The sequence below is a fragment of the Hemitrygon akajei genome, chromosome 7, assembly GCF_048418815.1.
Source record: "Hemitrygon akajei chromosome 7, sHemAka1.3, whole genome shotgun sequence".
Taxonomy (NCBI): Eukaryota; Metazoa; Chordata; class Chondrichthyes; order Myliobatiformes; family Dasyatidae; genus Hemitrygon; species Hemitrygon akajei.
Window position 1 is genome coordinate 133,880,270 of NC_133130.1, and position 24,874 is coordinate 133,905,143.

At 46.3% G+C, this 24,874-nt stretch overlaps 1 protein-coding gene across 3 annotated transcripts in view; it reads right to left on the minus strand.

The window, feature by feature from the left end:
- Positions 1-1,227: 1,227 nt before the first annotated feature.
- Positions 1,228-24,874, minus strand: part of rilpl1 (Rab interacting lysosomal protein-like 1) — a 37,770-nt gene continuing 14,123 nt past the window's right edge. Inside the window, exons 3-8 of one of the 3 annotated variants that reach the window (XM_073052004.1) lie at positions 19,627-19,748; positions 18,524-18,745; positions 11,033-11,202; positions 10,512-10,616; positions 9,378-9,465; positions 1,228-3,748 (exon numbers count right to left, since the gene is read on the minus strand). In XM_073052004.1, coding sequence (XP_072908105.1) covers positions 3,743-3,748; positions 9,378-9,465; positions 10,512-10,616; positions 11,033-11,202; positions 18,524-18,745; positions 19,627-19,748 — 713 coding nt within the window. In that variant the 3' untranslated portion in view covers positions 1,228-3,742. Of the gene's footprint in view, positions 3,749-9,371; positions 9,466-10,511; positions 10,617-11,032; positions 11,203-18,523; positions 18,746-19,626; positions 19,749-24,874 lie in introns of those variants that run through there. The other 2 variants (XM_073052003.1, XM_073052006.1) reach the window with 2 other exon arrangements.

A 24,874-nucleotide genomic window follows, 5' to 3' on the forward strand; every position in this document is an offset into this window, starting at 1 on the left:
TTGTTTTATTTTTGCCATTTGCGTGACTTTTTTTTGCATGTTGGGGGTGTTTAATGTTTTCTTTAACTGGGTTCCATATTGTTGCTTTGTTTTGTCACTGTCTGTGGGGAAGACAAATCTCAGGGTTGTGTACTGCATCTATACTTTGATAATAAATGTACTTTGAATTCTTAAAAATTACAGGAAGATGCATGGATTACCAAGCGATTAGGCCTGGCAGATTTCACAAGTGACGAGGGGGTTGCTCGCCAGAGACGAAGGAACATCAATTCCCACCCACCTAAGGGTCAGAAACTTTAAATTCCTATTTCAGAAGACCTGTCCTGGACCCAGCATGGCATCAGCTCTACTTCCTTTAGAGTCTCTGGAGATTCAGCATGACACCTAAAACTTTGACACACTTCTATAGATGTGTGGTGGAGATTGGCTGCACCGATGCCTTTGAATGGAAAATCCTACAAAAGGTAGTGGATTCAGCCCAGTCCACCACAGGTAAAGCCCTCCCCACCATTGAGAACATCTACAGGAAATGCTGTCGCAGGAAAGCAGCATCCATGATCAGAGACCTCCACCACCCAGGACACGCTCTCTTCTCACTGTTGCCATCAGGTAGAAGGCACAAGAGCCTCGAGACTCGTACCATCAGGTTCAGGAACAGTTACTACCCCTCAACCATCAGGCTCTTGAACAGAAGGGGAATACCTGTATACTCACCCCATCATTGAAACATTCCCACAATCAATGGACTCACATTTAAGGACTTTTCATCTCATGTTCACAATATTTACTGTTTATTTATTTAATATTTCTGACTTTTGTAATTGCAACTTGTTGCCTTCTGCACTCTGGTTGAATGCCCTAGTTGGGCAGTCTTTCGTTAAACATGTTTTGGTTATTATTCCATAGATTTATTATACTGTATATGCTCACAAGAAAATGAATCTGAAGGTTGTATATTTAACAATTTACTTGTGAAATGTTTCTAAAACAAAAAATTTCAGGGAGAAGATGGATTACCAAGTGATAAACCCTGGCTAATTCCACAAAGTGATCAGGGAGTTGCCGTCCAGAGATGAAGTAACGTTAATGGCCATCTTACATAACGCTGACTCAGGAAGTCAATTGGCACCTTCCTTTGGAAGGATGACTCCATGGTTACAGGAGTCCAGAGATTTGCAATGAAACACGATATTTACTGGACAGAGAAACACTCCGAACTGAAACAAAACGGTTACACTGAATTTTATTCAGCACTCGGACTTTACTTAATACTTCACAATTACTTTGGCAAAAAGAAAGAGCGCGTTACAGAAGGGGAGAGAGAGAGAGAGAGAGAGGGTGGGTGAGAGACAGAGGGAGGGAGGGAGGGGCGAGGGGGGGCAGAGAGAGCGCGCGAGGGGGGCAGAGAGAGCGTGCGAGGGGGGGCAGAGAGAGAGAGCGCGTGGGAGTCCATGCTGAATCAAAAGGAACATTAAAGGCACAAAATTAGAGCCAAGAGCTCATGAAGCAGTTAGCAAATGTACAACCACCCAGTGAAGGTCAGCTCTGTCCACATTCGGCGACAGAAATTCAGGACCTCCATTTTCTCATGAATAACTGGTGAAACGTTAGTGGTTTGAATATATTAATTGAAAAGCAGAAAAAAAAACCAATTGTTGTAAACCTGAAAAAAAACAGGAACTGAATTGTCCGGCCGGCCAGTGAGGCAGCTTCTGTGGGGGGAGAGAGAGAGAGAGACATCGTGCTCTGAAGAGAAGCGTACAAAATCAAAGTTGTGCTCAGGAATAAACACAATAGATTCTGCAGATGCTGGAAATCCAGAGCAACACACACTGGAGGAACTCAGGTCAGGCAGCGTCAATGGCAATACGTAAACAGTCAATGTTTCTGGCCAACCAAGCCACTTCATCAGGACTGGAAAGGAAGGGGGAAGATGCCACAATAAGGTGGTGGGGTGAGGGGAACTATAAGGTGGTAAGTGAAGCCAATGGGTGGGGGATGGGGGTGAATTAAAACGCTGGGAGGTGACAGCTGCAGAAGGAGGAATCTGATAGGAGAGTGGACCATGGGAGAAAGGTAAAAGGAAGAAATATCTGCTTACAATTTGCCCACTTGGCACTCAGAATGGACAATCTTTATCACTAACTAGATCTATGCAAACTTTGAACAGCCTGGCTTGACACACAGGTTCAAGTCCTACTCACACAGACGCACACACACACACTCACTCACTAGGACTGCATGCAGTCACTATCTGTCTGAACACACCCAAAGAAAATCAGTGTAAGGGGGTCGCACTGCAAGATGCTCTCCAGCTGGGGAATACCACACGAGATGTAGTTACAGCACCAAATATTTCGCTGTCTTTATTCAGGGGCATGAAGAATCACGTGCTAAATCATGAAAAGGGACTATTTTGTCTCTAGAGTTAATAGGGACAAATCTAACCACTGCTTTAATCTGCTTCAGGTTTAGCGTGGAGCATCCCTGCCAACAGAACATCATGGGCATGCTGTGTTGATGCTGGAATGTGTGGTGACACTTGCAGGCTGCCCCCAGCACATCCTGAAGTTGTATTGGTTGTGAACGCAGATAATGCATTTCGCTGCAAGTTTCAATGTACATAGTTACAGAAAAGTATGGCGTATACACAGACCCTTTGGCCCATCCAGTCCATGCTGAACCATTCAAAACTGCCTACTGGGACCATAGTGCTCCATACCTCTACCATCCATGTACCTATCCAAACTTCTCTTAAACATTGAAATTGAGCTTGCATGCACTACTTGCACTGGCAGCTCGATCCACACTCCCACCACCCTCTGAATCTAGACGTTTCCCCTCATGTTCCCTTTAACTTTTCACCTTTCACCCTTAACCCATGACGCCTGGTTGTAGTCCCACCCAACATCATTGGAAAAGGTTGAATTAATCCGAATCTGAAGAGTCCAGCTGACAGCTGGAGACCCAAGTTGCCAACTGCCAGTGTGGTTTTCCACAGGTTCGTCTGCTGAATTTACTCTGGCTTCTCTCTCAGTCGTCAGCCTGCAGACACCGGCTGAATGGGTGCACACACGGGATATCCTGGGTATCACAAAAACCAGCTTCTCCTGATCAGAGTTAAAACACTGACAGCCGACAACCTCACTTTGATTCAAACGGCCAGGGCAAAAGAGACTGCTGAAGAATTATAATTCCGTTTCTCCTAATCACCCAGGAACTCTGGACACGTCCCTGAAGTCCCTTTGTAGAGATCCCAAAATGTCAATGTGTAACGTAAGAAAGACAGTGCAAGTCCTCACCTATCACATGGTTAGAAGGCAGAAGCTGTATAATTCAGAGGTAAAAAGCTGTTGGGTTTGGTATATAACACTGCAGATTAGAAAATATTGTTACAATTCCAAAGCCATCAGATCACACGAATTAACCTTTTCCCAACACAGGTTAGAGATTAGATTACAACAATTCACCGGCGCAGAACGTTGTCTCCAACCACTCATTCGGTTAGATGTGTGAACAGAGTCAGTTATCAGTTCTTCTCAAAACTGAAATGAAGCAAAGTGGCTTTTGGATTTTTTGAACTGCCGGGTGGGTTATACACGCCTGACAAATCTGGGGTTATATTTATAGATGCTGCAGCGCCTCTTGGCCCTGTTCCGTGAGAATCCCTTCCTGTTCGGAAATCCCCCAAGTTCCAGTCTGTCGTAGGCGATTCTCTGTCCGCTTGTCCCGCGAAAATAAATTAAATCTGGGGAAGACACAAAGAAACAGGTGACGTTAGGGGAGTGCAGCTCCAGCTGGAGAACCCGTTGCCTCAAACACCCCCAAATCAAAGAAAAGGACTGTCGGGGAGGCCGGTCTGCAACCAGTGGCACCCTGTCAATGACCATGCTCTGACGACTCAGTAACCCTCCTCAATCCCAGACAGCACCACTACATACTACCGTCCACTGCACTGAAAATGTGAGCTGAGCCTTCCCATTCAGAGTCGCCAGCAACAGGACAAGGCCGTTCAGCCCAGATTTCCGTTCCAGCCCTACAAACCCGTCCCCACCACCTCTCATTTGCTGCATGCTGACGTGCTGAACTGCACAAACGGCCCAACTAATCCCCCAATTTCCATCTTGCTACTGATGCTCAACGCAGTCTCTGCGAACTGACAAATACTTTAAAGTTTGACTCGACAACAAGGGAAGGCAACATTAGAGTCTTGGGCACTACAGCACAGAAACAGGCCCTTTGGCCCATCTAGTCCATGCCAAGCTATTACTCTGCCCAGTTCCAAAAACCTGCACCTGGATCATAGCCCTCCATACCCCTCCCATCTATGTACCTATCCAAACTTCTCTTAAATGTTGAAATTGGGCTTGCATGCACTACTTATGCTGGAAGCTCGTTCCACATTCTCACTGCCCTCTGAGTGAAGTTCCCTTTCATGCTCCCCTTAAACTTTTTACCTTTCACCCTTTACCCATGACCTCTAGTTGCAGTCCCAATCTCAGTGGAAAAAGCCTGCTTGCATTTATCCTCTCTATACTCAATTTTATTAATTCTTCCTCATTCTACGCTGCAGGGAATAAAGTCATAACCTATTCAACCCTTCCCTATAACTCAGGGCAAGAGCTCTTTTTATGGCCCTATCTACCCGTGACACCTCTTTCAAGAAATTATGATCTGTATTCATAGAATAAGGGTAGATGATCTTGTAGTGCAGTTAGAGGTTGGCAGGTACGACATTGAGGGCATCACTGAGTCACGGCTGAAAGAAGATCATAGATGGGAGCTTAACATCCAAGGATATACACTGAATCAAAAGAACAAAAATTGTGTGCAGTTTTGGTCACCAAATTACAGGAAGGATATTAATAAGGTTGAAAGAGTGCAGTGAAGGTTTGCAAGGATGTTGCCGGGACTTGAGAAACTGAGTTACAGAGAAAGGTTGAATAGGTTAGGACTTTATTCCCTGGGGCGTAGAAGAATGAGGGGATACTGGATAGAGGTATATAAAATTATGATGGATACAGATAGAGTGAATGCAAGCAGGCTTTTTCCACTGAGGCTAAGGGGAGGAAAAAAAACCAGAGGACATGGGTTAAGGGTGAAGGGGGAAAAGTTTAAAGGGAACATTAGTGGGGGGGGGGGCTTCTTCACACAGAGAGTGGTGGGAGTGTGGAATGAGCTGCCAGATGAAGTGGTAAATGTGGGCTCACTTTGAACATTTAAGAAAAACTTGGACAGGTACATGGATGAGAGGGGTATGGAGGGATATGGGCCAGGTGCAGGTCAGTGGGACGAGGCACAGCCAAGGGCCACAAGGCCTGTTTCTGTGCTGTAATGTTCTATGGTTCTATTACAGGCAGGTCGGCAGAGGGGGTGGGTAGCTTTGTTGGTAAAAAGATTAAATCAAATCTTTAAAAAGAAGTGACATAGGATTAGAAGACGCAGAATCCTTGTGGGTAGAGTTATGAAACTGCAAGGGTAAAAAGACCCTGATGGGAGTTAGATACAGGCTTCCAAACAGCAGCCAGGATATGGGCTGCAAATTAAAACAGGAGGAAGAAAAAGGCACGTAAAAAGAGCAATGTTGCAATAGTCATGAGGGATTTCAATATGCAGTAGATTGGGAAAATCAGGTTGGTGCTGGATTCCAAGAGGGGGAATGTGTAGAATGCACAAGATGGGTGTTTAGAGCAGCTTGTGGCTTAGCCCTCTAGGGGATCTGACTGGGTGTTGTGTAATGAACTGGGTTTGATTAGGGAGGTGAAGGTCAAGGAACCCTTAGGAATCAGTAATCATAGTATAATAGAATTCACCCTGCAATTTGAGAGGGAGAAGCTAAAGTCAGATGTATCAGTATTACAGTCGAGTAAGGGAATTACAGAGGCATGAGAGAGGAGCTGTCCAAAGTTGATTAGAAGGGGACACTAGCAGGGATAGCAGAACAATGGCTGGAATTTCTGGGAACAATTCAGAAAGGGCAAGATAGATACATCCCAAAGTAGTATTCTAAAAGCAAGATGACACAACTGTGGCTGACAAGGGAAGTCAAAGCCAACATAAAAGCAAATAAGTTTTGTATATAACAGCAAAAATCAGCCGTAAGTTAAGGATTGAGACGCTTTTAAAAACCAACAGAAAGCAATTTTAAAAAGCCATAAGGGAGGGAAAAGATTAAATAAGGTAAGCTAGTCAATAACATTAAAGAGGTTACCAAAATGTTTTCAGATACATTAAGAGTAAAACAGGAGAGAGTAGATATTGGACCGCTGGAAAATGATGCTGGAGAGGTAGTAATCGGGGACAAGGAAATGGCAGATGAACTGAACAATTATTTTGCATCAGCCTTCACTGTGGAAGACACTAGCAGGCTGCTGGAAGTTTGAGTGTGTCAGAGGACAGAAGGGAGTGCAGTAGAGATTACAAGGGAGAAGATGCTTGGGAAACTGAAAGGTCAGAAGGTAGATAAATCAACTGGATGAGATGGACAACACCCCAGGGTTCTGAAAGCAGTAGCTCAAGAGATTGTGGAGGCATTAGTAATGACCTTTCAAGGATCACCAGATTTTGACATGGTTCTGGAGGAATGAAAAATTGCAAATATCACTCTACTCTTAAAGAAGGGAGAGAGGCAGAAGAAAGGAAATTACAGACCAGTTAGTCTGACCTCAGTGGTTGGGAAGATGTTGGAATCGATTGTCCCATTTTATCACGTGCTTCCAAATACCTTAAATCTAATCTTTAACAATGTCAGCATGTTTTCCTTAAGGGAAAATTTTGTCTGACAAACCTGTTGAAATTCTTTGAAGAAATAACAAGCAGGATAGAGAAAGGAGAATCAGTTGGTATCGTATACTTGGATTTTCAGAAGGCCTTTGACAAGGTGCCACACATTAAACTGCTTAACAAATTAACAGCCCATGGTATTACAGGAAAAATACTAACATGGATAAACAGTAGCTGAGTGGCAGGAGGCAGAGTGGGAATAAAGGGAGTCTTTACTGGTTGGCTGCTGATGACTAGTTGTGTTCTACATGGCTTCTTTTTATGTTGTATGTCAATGATTTGGATGACGGAATTGATAGCTTTATGGCCAAGTTTGTGGATGATACAAAGATAGGTGGAGGGGCAGGTAGTGCTGAGGAAGCAGGGAGTCTACAGAAGAACTCAGATTTGGAGAATGGGCAAAAAGTGGCAGATGGAATACAGTGTTGGGAAGTGTACTTTTGTAGAAGATATGAAAGTGTTGACTATTTCCTAAATGGGGAGAAAATTCCAAAATCTGAGGTGCAAAGGGACTTGGGAGTCCTGGTGGACAATTCCCAAAAGGTTAATTTGCAGGTTGAGTCAGTGGTGAAGATTGCAAATACAATGTTAGCATTCATTTCGAGAGGACTAGAATATAAAAGCAAGGATGTAATGTTGAGGTTGTATAAAACACTGGTGAGGCCTCACTTGGAATATTGTGAGCAGTTTTGGGACCCTTATTTAAGAAAGAATGTGCTGGCACTGCAGAAGATTCAGATGAGGTTCATGAAAATGATTCTGGGAATGAAAGACTTATCATATGAGGAATGTCTGATGGCTCTGGGCCTGTACTCATTGGAATGTAGAAGAATGGGGGTGATCTCAATATAACCTTTGTACGTTGAAAGCTTAGTTAGAGCGGATATGGAGAGGATATTTTCTATAGTGGGGGAAGTCTAGGACCAAGGGGGCACAGCCTGAGAACAGACAGATGTCAATTTAAAACAGAGATGAGGAGGAATTTCTTTAGCCAAAAAGTGGTTGAATCTTTGGAATTCATTGCCACAGGCAGCTGTGGAAACCAAGTCATTGGGTATATTTAAGGCAGAGGTTGATAGATTCTTGATTATTCAGGGCACTAAGGGTTATGGGTAGAAGGCAGGAGATTGGGGCTGAGAGGGAAATGGATCAGCCATGATGGGATGGCGGAGCAGACTCAATGGGCCAAATGAACTCATTCTGCTCTATGTCTTACAGTCTATTCCCTCTGTTTTGCCACATGCTTCAGTGCTCAACTGATCAGAGAAATAAGCCTTCAGTGTCCTGAACCTGGGTTTGATCGCATCGTAGACTCGCAATTTGTGAATCCATATGCCTGCAAATTATGGAATGCAAACCACTCTGGATTTCTGATCACCCCATAACAGGAAGGATGTGAAACTGATGGAGAGGGTACAGAGAGGTTTGTCAGGATGCTGCCTGGTTTAGAGGGTGTGTGCTATAACGAGAGGTTGGACAAACTTGGGCTGTTTTGAGTAGCTGAGGGGGATCATAGAGGTTTATAAAATCATGAGAGGCCCAGTCAGGTTAGATGGAATGTCTTTCCCAGGGTGGGTATGTCAAATGCTGTTTTAAGGTGAGAGGGGAAAAGTTTAAAGGAGATGTTGAAACCAAGTGTTTATTTTACACAGAGTGTCAGCCAGTAGTGAGTAGAAACAGATAATGACAATGTTAGAGCGATGGCTGGGCCAGTGGGGGGGGGGAAGAGGGTGTGGGCGACGGAGGGACGCAGACTGGTGGGAAACTGAAGGATATGGACCACCTGCAGGCAAGTGGGTTTAATTTGGGTTGTTGTCACAATCAGATAGCTGAAAGGCCTGTTCCTGTGACATACAACAGCCATTTTGAGAAGTTTGAAGTGATGGGATCTAAAATGGAAGAGGAATTTCAGGGGATGTCATTTGTACAACTTCAGGGCCTAGAGACTCAAGAACATCTTCAGCGAGGAATCAGGGTGGGGGGGGGGGGAGATCGGGGACATGACAGGGGGAGACATTCCAGTGAATGGGCACTAATGGAGTCTGTGCCATCCCTGCACCATCATTCTGCCAAACTGAGCAACGGAAACCATCGCCCAACTAATGGCAACATGAACTGTCTGGATTGAAGTCCTCATACGAGAAACAACCGGTCAGGAAAAACAGCGTCAGTTAGTGACGGCTTCAGTGAGGTGTGGGGCTGGGGGGGGGCCCATTCACTCCATCTCCAGCGTCCGAACTAATAGACCCCATCACTCAGTTTAACCACAGGACTAACGTCAGCAAGTGGCAACGGGTACCGTCCAGCTGAGCTGCTCTTCAAACAAATTAACCAACTTCTCAAATCGGGCATACTCCAGCGTCACAATACAGAAGGTGGTCATTGGTTAAAACACAATCCAGAGGTCGAGGGTAAAGCACAGGTCAGAGGTTAACAGACAGAAAGGGACAAGTCAAACTATTAAATATTAAATAGCTGATTATGCAAAATCATGCATTATTCTGATTGGATGATTCATTAACCCTTCAGCCAATCATAATGAAATCAGATTCATGCATAAGCTAAAACAGGGAAGATGATAAAAACGTTCATACTAGGGGAACAAGTCTTCTGAGTGGCTGCAATGTGGGATCATCTGGAATCAAACCAGCGGCCACCATCGGCATGATGGCAGTAAAGATCCTGGGCAGAGAGCAACAGACACACAATAAACAGCTGGAAACAGATGAGCACGCCAGCGCCACACAGTGCAGATGATTCACAGGCAGGACTCCCTGGTTTCGGTACAAATGCCCTGTGTCGGGTAGCACTGGGTACAGAGTGGTGAACTCCTAGTACCGGTGAGATCAGAATGACTTGACACACTGCACAGATTTAAGAGGCTTTAGTATAACAATGGAAAGCACAGGAGAAACAGGCAGAATCCGATCTGTGCAAGGTAGATGGAATGTCTTTACTGTCCAAGTACGTGAAATGTTCAGCGACACTGTGAAAAAACATGCACAACTACAGTGTTGCTTACAACCCTGCAGGAGACCTTAGGGATGCATGCAACACCACAGGAGACACAGCAACACTGCAGTAGCAATCCTGTAGGAGGTGGCGTTACTGTCAAATAACATGCAGCGTCCAAACAGGAAGATCAGATAACAGTGTGGAGATTCACAGCTTCTAACTCACGTCTCAACAACATTGGGCTTTAAGGTGGGGGGGGGGGGGGGGGTCACAGAAACCCGCGTGGCCGTAGCAACGGCTCGGTTCTCATTGACCATCAGCAGGTTGCTGAGCGAGTGGGATCCACTTCCGGACAGGACGCTGGTGGCGATTCGGGTTGGGGTTGGAGAGATGAGATGGTACGGGAGGGATCCTGGCTCACACACAGTGCCAGAGCGAGCGGAAAACTGCAGGGACAGGGAACGGAGTGGGCCTGGGAGGGACCAGAAGGGCACTCAAGGCGGGAGGAACAGCACAGGGGGCTCTGTCTGTGTGAACAGTCAGAGAGGGAGGGGGTTTATTCCAGTGACGAGGTGTGTAGCGGCTGTGGGCTGAGAGATCTCAGTGAAGAGTGAAAGACAAAGTGGCGACAGGTCTGTTACAGTGTGAGGGTGGGGAATTCCCCCTGTACAGTGAGGGTGGCGAACTGCTCCAACCCACCAAACACACCTTCCCAACAGGCCACAAACCCCGGCATTCCCGCCGACGGAGCGCGGCCCCAACGGAATACTCACAGCCTGCGGATGCCAGATTCAGGATGGGTGGCTGCCCTGGGCTGAAGCGGAGGTGAGGGCGCAGGCGCAGAGTTCGAGGAGCCCGTGTTTTCCTCCTGTTCCTCACTACAATGACAAAACTGAGAATTAACGGGGCAGGGGTGGTGGAGACAGGAACTGGGTCACCAAACCAGTAGGGTGTGGGTGCAGTCACTCGCGGTAGAATGCCATCTCTTCCGCATTGTCTCCCTCCCTCCTGCCCCCCACCCTGTGGGCCGGGGACACATGGACCTATGGTAGAATACCACCTTCTCAGCACTGCATTCTTCCCCCTGTTCTACCCCCATAGTCCAGGGAGATACAAACTTGAGGTAGAAATCATCTCCTCAGTACCATGTTCTCTCCCATGGACAAGTTGACCTGCGATAGAACACATTCTCCTCAGCACTGCATCCTCTCCCATGGGCCGTGGACAAACTGACCTGCGGTAGAATACCATCTCAGCACCGCATCCTCTCCCCGTGGGTCACGGACACACTGACCTGCGGTAGAATGCCATCTCCTCCTGCAGCAGGAAGAGTTTGGCCTTTAGCTCATTGCGTTCGTGGAGAACATCCCTCAGTTCCTGCAGCGTGAAACGTGGGCGGTTTGGGTCATTCAGGTCCGTTGGCGTCTTGTCCGACTGCGCGTCCTCCTCACCCAGGACCTCAGTCTGTGGGAGAAATTGCTCAAGATCACTGAGGGTCACCAGCGGCAGGGGGGAGGGAGGCTCACAAGGGACAGACAGGTGAGGAACCAGTTAAAATCTTTGCTGACTTCTGGTAACTGTCACACTGTGGACATAGAAAAGTTTCAGATACTGAAAGTAGGGACAAGTTATTGCTTTTCCTGTTTGAACATGCCAGTCTCACACAGAGAGGCTGTAACAGGATGGTAACATTGACAGACCATGTCCACATGGCAGACGCTGTAGGTTCACTCTCCCGAGAAGATGCTCTCTAATCCGCTGGTAGATGTTTAAAGGCCTCCCCAGGGTCAATCTAACAGAGGTCAGTCACTTGAGTTCAGTGGCCGAGTTAGCTGTGGGTCAGAGGGTCAAAGGGCAGGTCAAGTGGAGAAAGGGAATTACAGAGGCAATTCTAGGGGGTGGAACATAGGAGGGATGATGGCGCCTAAACAGCAACCGCTTTGCTTGCATCTTCGGAAACAGCTCTATTTCTATCTTTAATATCTCTATTTTTCCCTTTCAGGGTTCTTTTGAAGGCCCTGACCTGGAGTTAAGTGCTGACTTTGGTTCTTTGCGGGAATGGGACTCGCTCTCAGGGTCTCACGACTGGCCGTTATTCGATATACCAAGGATGCGACCTAGAAGATTAGTGCACTTTCGGAGTTTTGAGTTTCACGGCTCTGGAGGCGGGTGATCTCGAGGTCGGTGCCTCTACAGGAAATCAGCGTCGTGGGAGATGGAAGCTGGTTGCTGGCTGTGTGCCCAGAGACCTGAGTTCTTTGGGCACAGAGTCCGGAAGAAGCGACACAATGGACTTTTAACATCGTAAACCAGCGAGTTGCTTGTTATGTCTCCCCTCTCGCTGTGAAATGGAGGCATCTCTTTTTCCGAGTGAGACAGAGAGACAGAGCCTGTGGTGTGCTGAATTACCGGGTGAATGAGTAGTCTTTGGGGTATTGCAAATCTGTGCCTATATTGATGCTTTGCTGCACAATTAAGCGCTCGGTGGGGGGTGCCAATGCTTTTTTTGTTGGTGGGGTAGGGGGGATCATTGCTTTGCTGCTGCTTACTGTGGGAGGGGGGAGCTGGGGGGGCTTTGGGGTTCTAACATTTAACTGTCATTCATTCTTTGGGGCACTTCTCTGTTTTTGTGGATGGTTGCAAAGAAAAAGAATTTCAGGATGTATATTGTATACATTTCTGTGACATTAAATGTACCTTTGAAACCTTTGAGTTGTTCAGAATTGACTGGAAAATAACACTGGCAGGGATGTCAGCTGAGCAGCAATGACTGGAATTTCTGGAAGCAATTCAGAAGGCACAGGGAATAAAGAGAAAGAAGTATTCTAAAGGAAAGATGACACATCCATGGCTAACAAGGTAAGTCAAAGTCAACAGAAAAGCCAAAGAGAGAGGGCATATAATAGAGCAAAAATTAGTGGGAAGTTAGAGGATTGGAAAACTTTTATAAACCAACAGAAAGGAACAAAAATTCATAAAGGTAAAGATGGAACACAAATGTAAGTGATTGGAGCCAATTGTTGAAGATGTAGTTTTGGAGCACTTGAAGGCACATAATAAAATAAGCTGTAGACAGCTTGGTTTTTTCCAAGGGAAAATCTTGCCTGACAAATCTGTTGGAATTCTTTGAACAAGCAGGATAGTAAAAGGAGAATTGGTGGATTTTTCAGAAGGCCTTTGACAAGGTGCCACACGAGGGTGCTTAACAAGCTACGAGCCCATAGTATTACAGGAAAGATTCTAGCATGGATAAAGCAGTGGCTGATTGGCAGGAGGCAAAGAGTAGGAAAAGAGAGGCTACAGAGGACTTCAATTAAGAGAATGGGCAAAGAAACGGCAGATGGAATACTGTCGGGAAGTGTATGGTGATGCACTTTGATAGAAGAATTGAAAGGGTTGACTATTTTCTAAATTAAAAATACAAAAAAACTGAGGTGCAAAGGGATTTTTGTGCAGGATTCCCTAAAGATTAATTTGCAGGTTGAGTCTGTGGTGAACAAGGCAGTGCAATGTTAGCATTCATTTCAAGAGGACTGGAACATAAAAGCAAGGATGTAACGTTGAGGCTTTATAAGGCATTAGCGAGGCCTCACTTGGAGTATTGTGAACAGTTTTGGGACGATTATCTTAGAAAGGATGTGCTGAAACTGGAGAGGGTTCAAAGGAGGCTCACAAAAGTTATTCCAGGATTAAGTGGCTTGTTATATACAGTGGCATGCAAAAGTTTGGGCACCCCTGGTCAAAATTTCTGTTACTGTGAATAGCTAAGCGAGTAAAAGATGACCAGATTTCCAAAAGGCAAAAGGTTAAAGATGACACACTTCTTTAATATTTTTAAGCAAGATTACTTTTTTTTACAGTTTCAAAATAACAAAAAAGGAAAAGGGCCCAAAGCAAAAGTTTGGTCAGTACTTAGTAACACCCCCTTTGGCAAGTATCACAGCTTGTAAACACTTTCTGTAGCCAGTGAAGAGTCTTTCAATTCTTGTATGGGGGATTTTCACCCATTCTTCCTTGCAAAAGGCTTCTAGTTCTGTGAGATTCTTGGGCTGTTTTGCATGCACTGTACTTTTGAGGTCTACCCACAGATTTTCAATGATGTTTCGGTCGGGGGACTGTGAGGGCCATGGTAAAACCTTCAGCTTGCGCCTCTTGACATAGTCCATTGTGGATTTTGAGGTGTGCTAAGGATCATTATCCTGTTGTAGAAGCCATCCTCTTTTCATCTTCAGCTTTTTTTTTAAACAGAAGGTGTGATGTTTGCTTCCAGAATTTGCTGGTATTTAATTAACTCTTCCCTCTACCAGTGAAATGTTTCCCGTGCCACTGGCTGCAACACAAGCCCAAAGTATGATCGATCCACCCCCGTGCTTAACAGTTGGAGAGGTGTTCTTTTCATGAAATTCTGCACCCTTTCTACTCCAAACAGCCCTTTGCTCATTGCGGCCAATAAATTCTATTTTAACTTCATCAGTCCACAGAACTTGTTTCCAAAATGCATCAGGCTTGTTTAGATGTTCCTTTGCAAACTTCTGACACTGAATTTTGTGGTGAGGACACAGGAAAGGCTTTCTTCTGACTCTTCCATGAAGGTCATATTTGTGCAAGTGTCGCTGTAGAACAGTACACCACCACTCCAGAGTCTGCTAAATTTTCCTGAAGGTCTTTTGCAGTCAAACGGGGGTTTTGATTTGCCTTTCTAGCAATCCTACGAGCAGTTCTCTCAGAAAGTTTTCTTGGTCTTCCAGACCTCAACCTGACCTCCACCATTCCTGTTAACTGCCATTTCTTAATTACATTACGAACTGAGGAAATGGCTACCTGAAAACCCTTTGCTATCTTCTTATAGCCTTCTCCTGCTTTGTGGGCATCATTTATTTTAATTTTCAGAGTGCTAAGCAGCTATTTAGAGGAGCCCATAGCTGCTGATCATTGGGACAAAGTTTGAGGAGTCAGGGTATTTATAAAGCTTTGAAATTTACATCACCTGGCCTTTCCCAATGATGACTGTGAACAAGCCATAGCCCTAACAAGCTAATTAAGGTCTGAGACCTTGGTAAAAGTTATGAGAGCTTAAATCTCTTGGGGTGCCCAAACTTTTGCATGGTATTCCTTTCCTTATTTTCACTCTAAAATCGTACAAAACAAAAATAATACACTAAACTTGCTTAAGATGTTGAAAAGAATGTTTCATCTTTAACCTTATGACTTTTGGAGATCAATTCATCTTCTACTCAACTATTCACAGTAACATAAATTTTGACCAGGAGTGCCCGAACTTTTGCATGCCACTGTATATTTTCAAAATCTTTATTTTATATAGAAATATACACATACATACACACACACACATCTACACACAGAATTTGAAGGATCTGGGCTTGTATTCGCTAGAATTCAGAAGAATGAGGAGTGACCTTACTGAAACTGTTTGAATGGTGAAAGGCCTTGATACAGTGGATGTAGACAGCATGTTTCCTATGGTGGGAGAGTCTAAAACCAAAGGACACACCCTCAGAATAGAGGGTTGCCCTTTTAGGATGGAAATATGGAGGAATTTCTTTAGCCAGAGAATGGTGAATCTGTGGAATTCTTTGCCACAGGCAGCTGTGGAGGCCAAGTCTTTATGTATATTTAAGGCAGAGGTTGATAGATTCTTCATTGGTCAGGGCATGAAGGGATACGGGGAGATGGCAAGAGATTAGGGCTGAGTGAAAACTTGGATCAGCCATGATAAAATGGTGGAGCAGACTCAATGGGCTGAATGGCCAAAATCTGCTCCTATATATTATGGTGTAAGTGAGTTAATAGGGTAGATTTAGAATAATGGTGCCTCTTTGTATGATGTGTTGTCAAGGGCAGGGTTGTGGGACATGGTCAGGTTGGAGAAATGGAGACAGAAAACTCCACAGAATTGGCCAGTTCGGGTCCAGGTGGAGAACTGATGTCCCCACAGTTTGAGAGGTTTGACATGAAATCCAGGTGGTTTGTGATGTGTCCAGACAGCTGCTGAGGTAACATTTTTCACGTTTGTGTTTGGATGCACTGTATTCGGTGCAGGTGTTTGGGGGGTGGGGGGGGGGCGGTGGAGAATTACAGTGTAGAATCATTGATGCATCCACAAAGCTGCAATGGTCCTGACCTTGGGCGCTGCCCTGTACAGTTTGCATGGTCTCCTTGTGACCATGCGAGTTTCCCAGTTTCCTCCTACATCTGAACCATGTGTCAGTATCCCGATGTGGATTATACCAGTGTGGGTGTAGAAAAACAGCAAAGGAACAAGTGTACCAGGGAGGGGGCAAGTTACTGGCGGGGGGGGGGGGGGTCCAGATTTATTTTATAGATACTATGTGAAACGGGCCCTCCCTGCTCTTCTGAGCTGCACAACCACCAACTTAACTCTAACCTAATCACGGGACAATTTACAAAGACCAATTAACCCCTGATTTATCTTTGGACTGTAGAAGGATACCAGAGCACCTGGAGGAAATCCTCACATCCTGCAGGGAGGACATACAAACTGCTTATTGAGGACACTGGGATTGGACTCCGAACTCCACGCTCCGAGCTGTAACAGCATCGCGCTAACCACTACGCCACCATGGTACCCATGGAATGGGACCGAAGGTAATTCTCTGAGGACCAGCAGAGATTCAACGGGCCAAATAGCCCCCTCCACTTCGTTTAAAAAAAAAGTAGATGTCAACTCTATCAATTCCACAACTTCAGGAAACTTGCTCCTCGTCTCTATCACAACTGGACATTTCCACTGTCAGTCACCCATTGGTAACGTTTTCTGTCTTCAGGGGCACCAGCTGACCCGTGAGGCAGATCCCACAGATCTTTGTGTGTCACCTCTCTCTGAATGGCATTGGAGCGGATCCAGTGGAAACAAGAAAGTGAGTTTGAGAGGGATAATAATCAGCTATGATGGAAGGGTTGTAAAGACTCAATGGGCTGAATGGCCTGATTCTGTTCCCTCAGTACTGTGCAAAAGTCCTTTGCAGATACACATAGCTAGGGTGCTAAAGACCTTTGCACAGTACTGTATTTGTCAACGTGGAGAGGGGAGCGAGTCTGTAAATCTGGTGGAAGCAAAGAATATTGGGAATGGTGAGGGAGGGGTGTGGGGCAGGTGGCAGAGAAAGAGTGCCAGGGGCGGGTGTAGAGACACGCAGCCCTGAAACGCCAGGCAAGGTCATTTCGATTCCATACAATTGGTTTATTGATCATCACAGAATGTCTCTCTGGTGCATCCCACTCCCTCCCCTCACACTTCCCCCTTTTCCCAACCACGATTCCCTTCTCCCTGCCCACTTCCCACTCTCAGTTCACAATAGAGATCCAGATCAGAATCAGGTTTATCATCACTCACTTACGTCATGAAATTTATTTTCCCTCTGTGGCAGCAGTACAGTGCACTACATAAAATTACTACAGTACTGTGCAGAAGTTCCTTAAGGTTGTCATATCTGGGGGTGGTAATGGGGAAAAGCTCCCACTAACTATAAAATGCTTCCAGTAGTGTGCATCTCAAATAGCCTCTTAGAACCAAGCCCAGCTCATAGACTTCACGTGTGGCTTAGCTACTAAGCCCAGTGGAACTGTTCCTACTGACAGGAGGAGGGGCAAAGGCAGGTCACTGACGTCCTAAAGCCAGTCACTCTGGACAGATGGGGCTCGTCAGCCGTGATTGGCAGCTGATCCAGAAGGAAAACTCTGATCATAAACCTCCTTGTGGCTATATCCACTCACGGGGAAGGCTTCGGGAGTTAAGCATGAGGGAAAATCCAAAGCTGGAGTCCCTAAGGCAGTTCAAAGTTGAGTTCAACGCTGACTGGCAACTCCTGGTGCCAAACTGGGTTCATCTCTGCCGTTCCTTTGGGTTCATCAGATGCGTGGAGAGGGGGAGCTTGCTACATGGACAACAGCTTGCTCTCCATACTGTACTGCCCAGGCTTGCATATCTAGACAGCTAGGATGCAACACCATGGTTGACCCTGACCAACGGAGGCTTCAACTCAACAATGCAGAAGTCTTAGGCACTCTAGCTATATACATGAGCCCAAGACTTCTTCCACAGTTCTGTATGCCTTAATGGTCTTCTGGACAGTCCTCTCTAACTTGTCAGTCCAGTAACTTCATACACAACTTATTTTCCACAGCAACCCGGGCCTCACCCCAGGGACGTTCTCCTCAGCCCATCCAACCCCTTCCCCCACAATCTAAACCCATCTCATTTCCTCTTTCCACACAACAGAACTCCACACAGTACTTTTTCAGAATTTTCTCACTTTGTAACGAGAGGGGCTAGTTTCTAACCTGCGGGCCAAGCGGCTGGTTCACTCTCACAGCAGAATGGTGAATACAGGTCAAACCACTGGGTGCTAACGTTTCCCGAATCCCTGCATCTGTTTGGCACCCATGTACGGGGCAGAGTAACCAGACATCAGGAACTGTGTCTGCCATCATCCTGTAGTCAGGGTTGCTACTGGGAGCACCCCACGGGATAAACGGGATCCATTTAGTGCATGCTACGTCAGTGCCGGAAATGTGATGACATTTAGGGCTGCCCCCAGCACATACTCAGATAAAGGTAACCTTTACTCTCCGTTCTCAGAGTCTGCACTCGCCTTTCTGACCCTAGACCCCGCGTTCCTACCTTAAGTCAGACAACGAGACAAACTTCCCAGGGCTTCACATCTGCTCTCCTGCCGATCACACCACTCCTCTAGGACTACTGGACAGGTGGGGGCAGTGTTGGATCTCGACTCTGCAGTCTCACCTGCCCTCCCTGTTCTCCATTGTGCGTGGGCTGCCCCCGGCACCTCTCCCTCAGCTTTCCGATCTCCACACGCATGTTCCCCATCTCCTGCTCCTTGGTCTGCAGCGTAGTCTCCAGCTCCACCTTCTGCTCGATCAGCCCCTTGCCCTGCGCGTCGATCACCGACATCTTGTGCCGCAGCTCGTGGTTAATCCGCATCAGACGGTTCTGCTGCAGCTGCAACTGTGAGACGGAGTGGGGAGGGAGGGTGAGAAAGGAGAGCGGTGAGAGAGACTTCCATGCTGTCCCACCTCAATGGGAAGCTCCCAGGGCCCAGACCCAAACCACTTGATGACTGTGATTCCAAGCACAAACACAGGTACACATAGACACACACGTGTGATTGACAGGAAAGGGTCGCTGTGGAGCACCCCCCCACCCCCCCATCCCGGACTCAGTTACCAACGGAGACAACTCCCACCCACCCAGCAGCTGAACCATGACTCCCACCCAGACTGTCACCTGGTCTGGCACTGCCTGCTCCGTCCCTTCTGGGGACCACTTGAACCACCTGCACAGCCCCAGTCACCGCCTGTACTAATCCTGGGACCACCAGAATGCCCATTTTGCACCAGTCCCCAGCATCACCGAGACACCGACTGTACCACCCCATCCAGGGACCACTGGAATTGCCTGTACCTACCTCTGTCAGCCTCTGTCTCTACCGCCTCATCCCAGGACCATGGAATCTGCCTGTATCATCCCTTCCCAGGACAACCAGAACCACCTGCACCCTCTCCCGGTCCCCAGTTCCTGTCCTCCACAACATGTTGGTGACACACTTGGTCCTCACCCTTCCACCCAGCCCACAGTCACCTGCTGTGGCCAGGATCGGACAAACCCCGTTCTCCAGGCTGTAAACTGTGGCTTCCGGATTACCGTCCCACCAGCCGTGCCCTGGGCCACAACACCACCCCCAGAAATTTGTCACCCCAGCGCCCACTGCGCCTTAGAGAAGCTTGGCAGTGCGCAGTGTGAAGATGCAGCAAGAGGCCGTCGAGAGTCAGATGGGCAGCCTCAGTTGGGAGGTGTCTGCGGGGACCACTGGTGGTGCCGACACTTACTGCCTCCACGTCTTCATTCTTCAGCGTCAGTTCTCGATCTTTGGCTCGAATCTCATCACGCTGCTTGTCAACCACCTCCTTCAGCTTCTTCATCACCAGCCGCTCCCTCTCCGACATCCCGGCTGCAAGGGAGCACAGACACCACCAAACCATAAAACTTCTAAGCCGGGATCTGTCTCAGTCTGTTCACCTCCAGACATCCCTCAGACCTTTTCTGAGAGACCCTCTGGAAAAGTAACTTTAAACAACAATCAGGGTCAAGAGCAGAAGCAAAAATCAGATTTAATATCACCGACATAAAATCATGAAATTTGTTGCTTTGTGGCAGCAGGACATTGCAAGACAAAAAAAAATAATTACAATTATTACAACCTGTAGATCAATGAGCAGTAAGCAACGTACGGGGATCAGCGTCCAGACGCCGCAAAAGTTTGCAAAGAATCACGGTCATAGAAAGACCATGATCACCCACATCATATGAGATGGCACATAATGAAGGAATGACTGGACCCAACGGTAGAGTTTATTGATGAAATTCCTTGGAGACTAGAAGTTTTGGTAGAACAAATAAAGATGCCCTGTATAGAGGAGTTTCTTTAAAGACCGATGACTATAACATTGGACAATTATAGACTGCATGTCCTGGAGCTATTAAGTGGGGAGCATCATAGTACAAGCACTTGGGGAGTTTGTCCCAAACTCAAATGTGAAACTTAAACTGCAGGTTCAACAAGTTCATCACGGGTAAATCCCTCCCCACTATTAAGCACATTTACACAGAGTGTTGTCGCTGGAAAACTGCATCCATTATCAGGGACCCCCAGCAATCAGGACATACTCTCTTCTCACTGTTGCCATCCGGAAGGCTGTACACACCACCAGGTTTAGGAACAGCTATGACCCCTCAAACATCAGGCTCCTGAACCAGAGGGGATAACTTCACTCGCCCCATCCTTGAAATGTTCCCACAACCTATGGACTCACTTTCAAGGACTCTTCATCTCACTTTCTCAATATTTATTGCTCATTTATTTATTTTTCTTTATGTTTGTATTTGCACTGTTTGTTGTCTTTCGTACATTGGTTGTTTGTCCATTCCATTGCATATGGTCTTCCATTGATTTTCAGGGTACTATATGGTGACATACATCTGCTTTGATAATGAATCCTACTCTGAACTTTGTTGGCGATTTGTTCAGACAGAGACTTTCCCCACTGTACCATCAACAGGTTGTGAGAACATGGAGGCCCGATCTCCTTGGTTTATGCAGGAGGGCATGCCAAGGCTCTTCCTGACCCTGACCCATTTTGCACATCAGTGAAGTCTCAAAGCATCAGCTACGTGCTGAGATACTCCACAGTGCGCGTCGTGGCGCAAAGGAGACCGACAGTGTCTTTGCCTTCCCTGCCTGCTGGGTCCACTGCTCAAAGCCTTTTTCATTCAAGAGGCAACTGGAGAGAGATTCAGAGTGTCGTGGATTTAGCTCAGCACATGACAGAAACCAGCCTCTCCTCCCCCCCCCCCATGAACTCTCTCAACACTTCTCATTGTCTCAGTAAAGCAGCCAGTATAATATCAAGGATCCCCACCCACCCTGGATATTCCCTCTTCTCCCCTCTTCCATCGGGCAGAAATACAAAAAGCCTGAAAGCACCTACCACCAGGCTCAAAGACATCTTCTAACCCAGTTACCAGATATAGCCTTGCACCTTATTTCCTGCCTGCACCGCACTCTGTAACTGCCAGAGATAGTACAGCACAGAAACAGGCCCTTGGGCCCATCTTGTCCAGGCTGAACCATTTAAACTGCCTACTCCCATCGACCTGCACTCAGACCACAGCCCTCCATACCCCTGCCCCATCCATGTACATATCCAAAACTTCTTTTAAATATTGAAATCGAAACGGCATCCACTACTCATACCGGCAGCTCGTTCCACACTCTCACCATCCTCTCAGTGAAGAAGTTTTCCCTCGTGTTTTCTTTAAATTTTTCACCTTTCATCCTCAACCCAACACCTCCAGTTGTAGTCCCATCCAACTTCAGTGAAAAAAGACTGCTTGTATTTACCCCCTCATAACTTCATATACTTCTATCAAATCTCCTCTCAATCTTCTACGTTTCAAGGAATAAAGTCCTGACCTATTCAATCTTTCCCTACAACTCCGGTTCTCTAAACCCATGACTGTTACATTTTATTCTACATTGTAATTGTTTTATCTTGTTCTACCTCAATGACTGTGTAATGATCTGATCTCTATGTACATTAAGGGGCTCCTTAAAGTTATTACAGCCAAGGGTGGTAATATGGACAGGCTCCTATCATCTATTAAATACTCTCAATGGCATGCATTTCAAATAGTTTTTGACATTCAAGTCTAGCTCCTGGCCTTCACGTGTAGCTTAGCTGCTAAGCCCAACAGAACAGTTTCTACCGACAGGAGAAGGAACAGAGGTGCGTTACTGACACCTTAAAACCAGTCACTTTGGGCAGATGGGGCTCGCTAGTCGTGGCTGGCAGCTCATCTAGAAGGAAAACTGATCACAAACCTCTGCTGCCTTGTGGCTATACCCACTCATGAGGAAGGCTTCGGGAGTAGTGTCCCCCGCTTTCCCAACGTTCACTTTACGACATTTCACTTTTATGAAAGACCTACATTAGTACCTGTTTTCGCTAACCAAAAGGGGATTTTCGCTTTCACGAAGAAAGACGCCCACTTAAACTTGTGTTTACCCCGAGAAAGACTACCATGACCGCGAAGCCGTGCGCAGGCAGGTGCGTGCACATCCGTGAAAGTGCCGATTTTTACAAAGCGGTTTTGGCTCAATTTTCCAGATTCTGGTAAGTGAAGCTACACTGTACATAAATTATTTCTACTTTATATAGGCTGTGTATTTATCATATCATTCCTGCTTTTACTATATGTCCGTGTTATTTTAGGTTTTATGTGCTAATCGGTATGATTTGGTAGATTTTTTTTTTGGGTCTCACAAAATTTTCCCATATAAATTAATGGTAATTGCTTCTTCGCTTTACGCCATTTCGGCTTATGAACGGTTTCATAGGAACGCTCTACCTTCGGAGAGCGGGGTAAACCTGTAAACTCAGAAGAAAAGTCCGGAGCTGGAGTCCCTAAGGCAGTCCTACTTTGAGTTCAACACTGACTGGCAACTCCTGTGACTAAACTGTATGGGTTACTGCTGTTCCTATGGGTCCATCAGCTGCGTGGAGAGGGGGAGCTCGCTACATGGGCAACAGCTTGCTCTCCGTATCGTACAGCTAGGACACAGCATCCATGGTCAACCCTGACCGATGGAGGCCTAACAAACAGTACACAAGACAAGCTTTTCACCCTAGCTCTGTCCATGTGACAGTAATAAACAATGCCAATTGTAACTGAACAGCCAGTGAAAACACAGAGCTTTAACACCCCAGCTGAGCTATCTCACTGCTGCGTCAGGCATAACATTGTGACAACCGATTCGAGAGTCAGAGTGAAAGGTTTGTCCACTAGGAACGTGTGAGGGGCTATCAGTATGCACTGGGACCCTGCGCTCAACTTTACGGACGCTGTGCTCCATCTGGTAACACCAGCTGACCTTTGGTATTTTGATGCTATTTTGGACACAGCAAGTGAACAAGTCAAAGATTGGTCAGAGATCAACGCTTCAGGAGCTGAAACTCTTAGATGTGTTGAGAGACCCGGGTCACTCAGAGAAGACTGGCCACTCTCTCCACAGGTCCTGCTGTCCCGTGTCTGCAGTCACCAGCTGAATTCTGCACGTCAATCAGTGGGGGTGAGGGTGGGTATGTAACTGCATACTAATGCCAGATACAGCTCGGAACTGCAGCTGAGAGCTTCTCAACACTCTGGCTATTTCAGTCCCAACGTCACATTCCTGGCACTGACAACAGCCTGCAGACATCTTCCACACCCAGACACCTCTGGAAAATAGCCACAATGAGACACCTCGGGACAAACATAGAACTCAGCACAGAGCCCGGTCCAAATGCAAACATTATAACCAAAACCAGTGATATTTTATTGGTACAATTTTGAGGATCATTACTCAAGTTCTCGGGTGAGGGTTCAACCACCAAACCTGCACAGTGGAACATGAAGATGAGTTCTTTGGACCATTTCTACGGTACATTCCATAAGACCATAAGATAAAGGAGCAGAATTATGCCATTTGGCTTATTGAGTCTGCTCTGCCATTTCATCATGGCTGATCCATTTTCCTTTGCATCCCCAATTTCATGCCTTCTCTCCACACCCCTTCATGCCCTGACTAATCAACCTCTGCCTTAAATATACCCAGTGACTTGGCCTCCACAGCTTCACGACTCTCTGGCTAAAGAAATTTCTCCTCGTCTCCATTCTAAAAGGATACCCCTCTATTCTGAGGCTGTGTCCTCTGATCCTAACTCCCTCACCATAGGAAACATCCTCTCCACATCCACTCTGTCTGTGTCCTCTGGTCCTAGACTCCCCCACTACAGGAAACATCCTCCCCACATCCACTCTATCTGTGTCCTCTGGTCCTAGACTCCCCCACTATAGGAAACACCCTCTCCACACCCACTCTATCTGTGTCCTCTGGTCCTAGACTCCCCCACTGTAGGAAACATCCTCTCCACATCCACTCTATCGAGGCCTGTCAACATGCGATAGATTTCAATGAGCTCAGAATCAGGTTTATTATCACCGGCATGTGACGTGAAATTTGTTAACTTAGCAGCAGCAGTTCAATGCAATATATAATCTAGCAGAGAGAAAAAAAATAAAACATAATAATAAACAAGTAAATCAATTACTTGTAAAGGTGTATTGAACAGATTTTTTAAAAATGTGCAAAGAACAGAAATACTGCATATTTTAAAAAAAAGTGAGTTAGTGTCCAAAGCTTCAATGAGCTCAGTGCTCATTCTTCTGAATTCTAGTGAATACAGGCCTAGAGTCATTGAATGTTCCTCATATGACAAGCCTCTCAACCCTGGAATAATTTTTGTGAACCTCCTTTGAACCTTCTCCAGTTTCAGCACATCCTTTCAAAGATGAGGGGCCCAAACCTGCTCACAATACTCCAAGTGAGGCCTCACCAGTGCTTCAACATTACATCCTTGCTTTTATACTCTAGTCCTCTTGAAATGAATGCTAACATTGGATTTGCCTTTCTCAACGCAGAGTCTTCCTGCACATTAATGTTTAGGGAATCCTGCAGAACCTTTGCACCTCAGATTT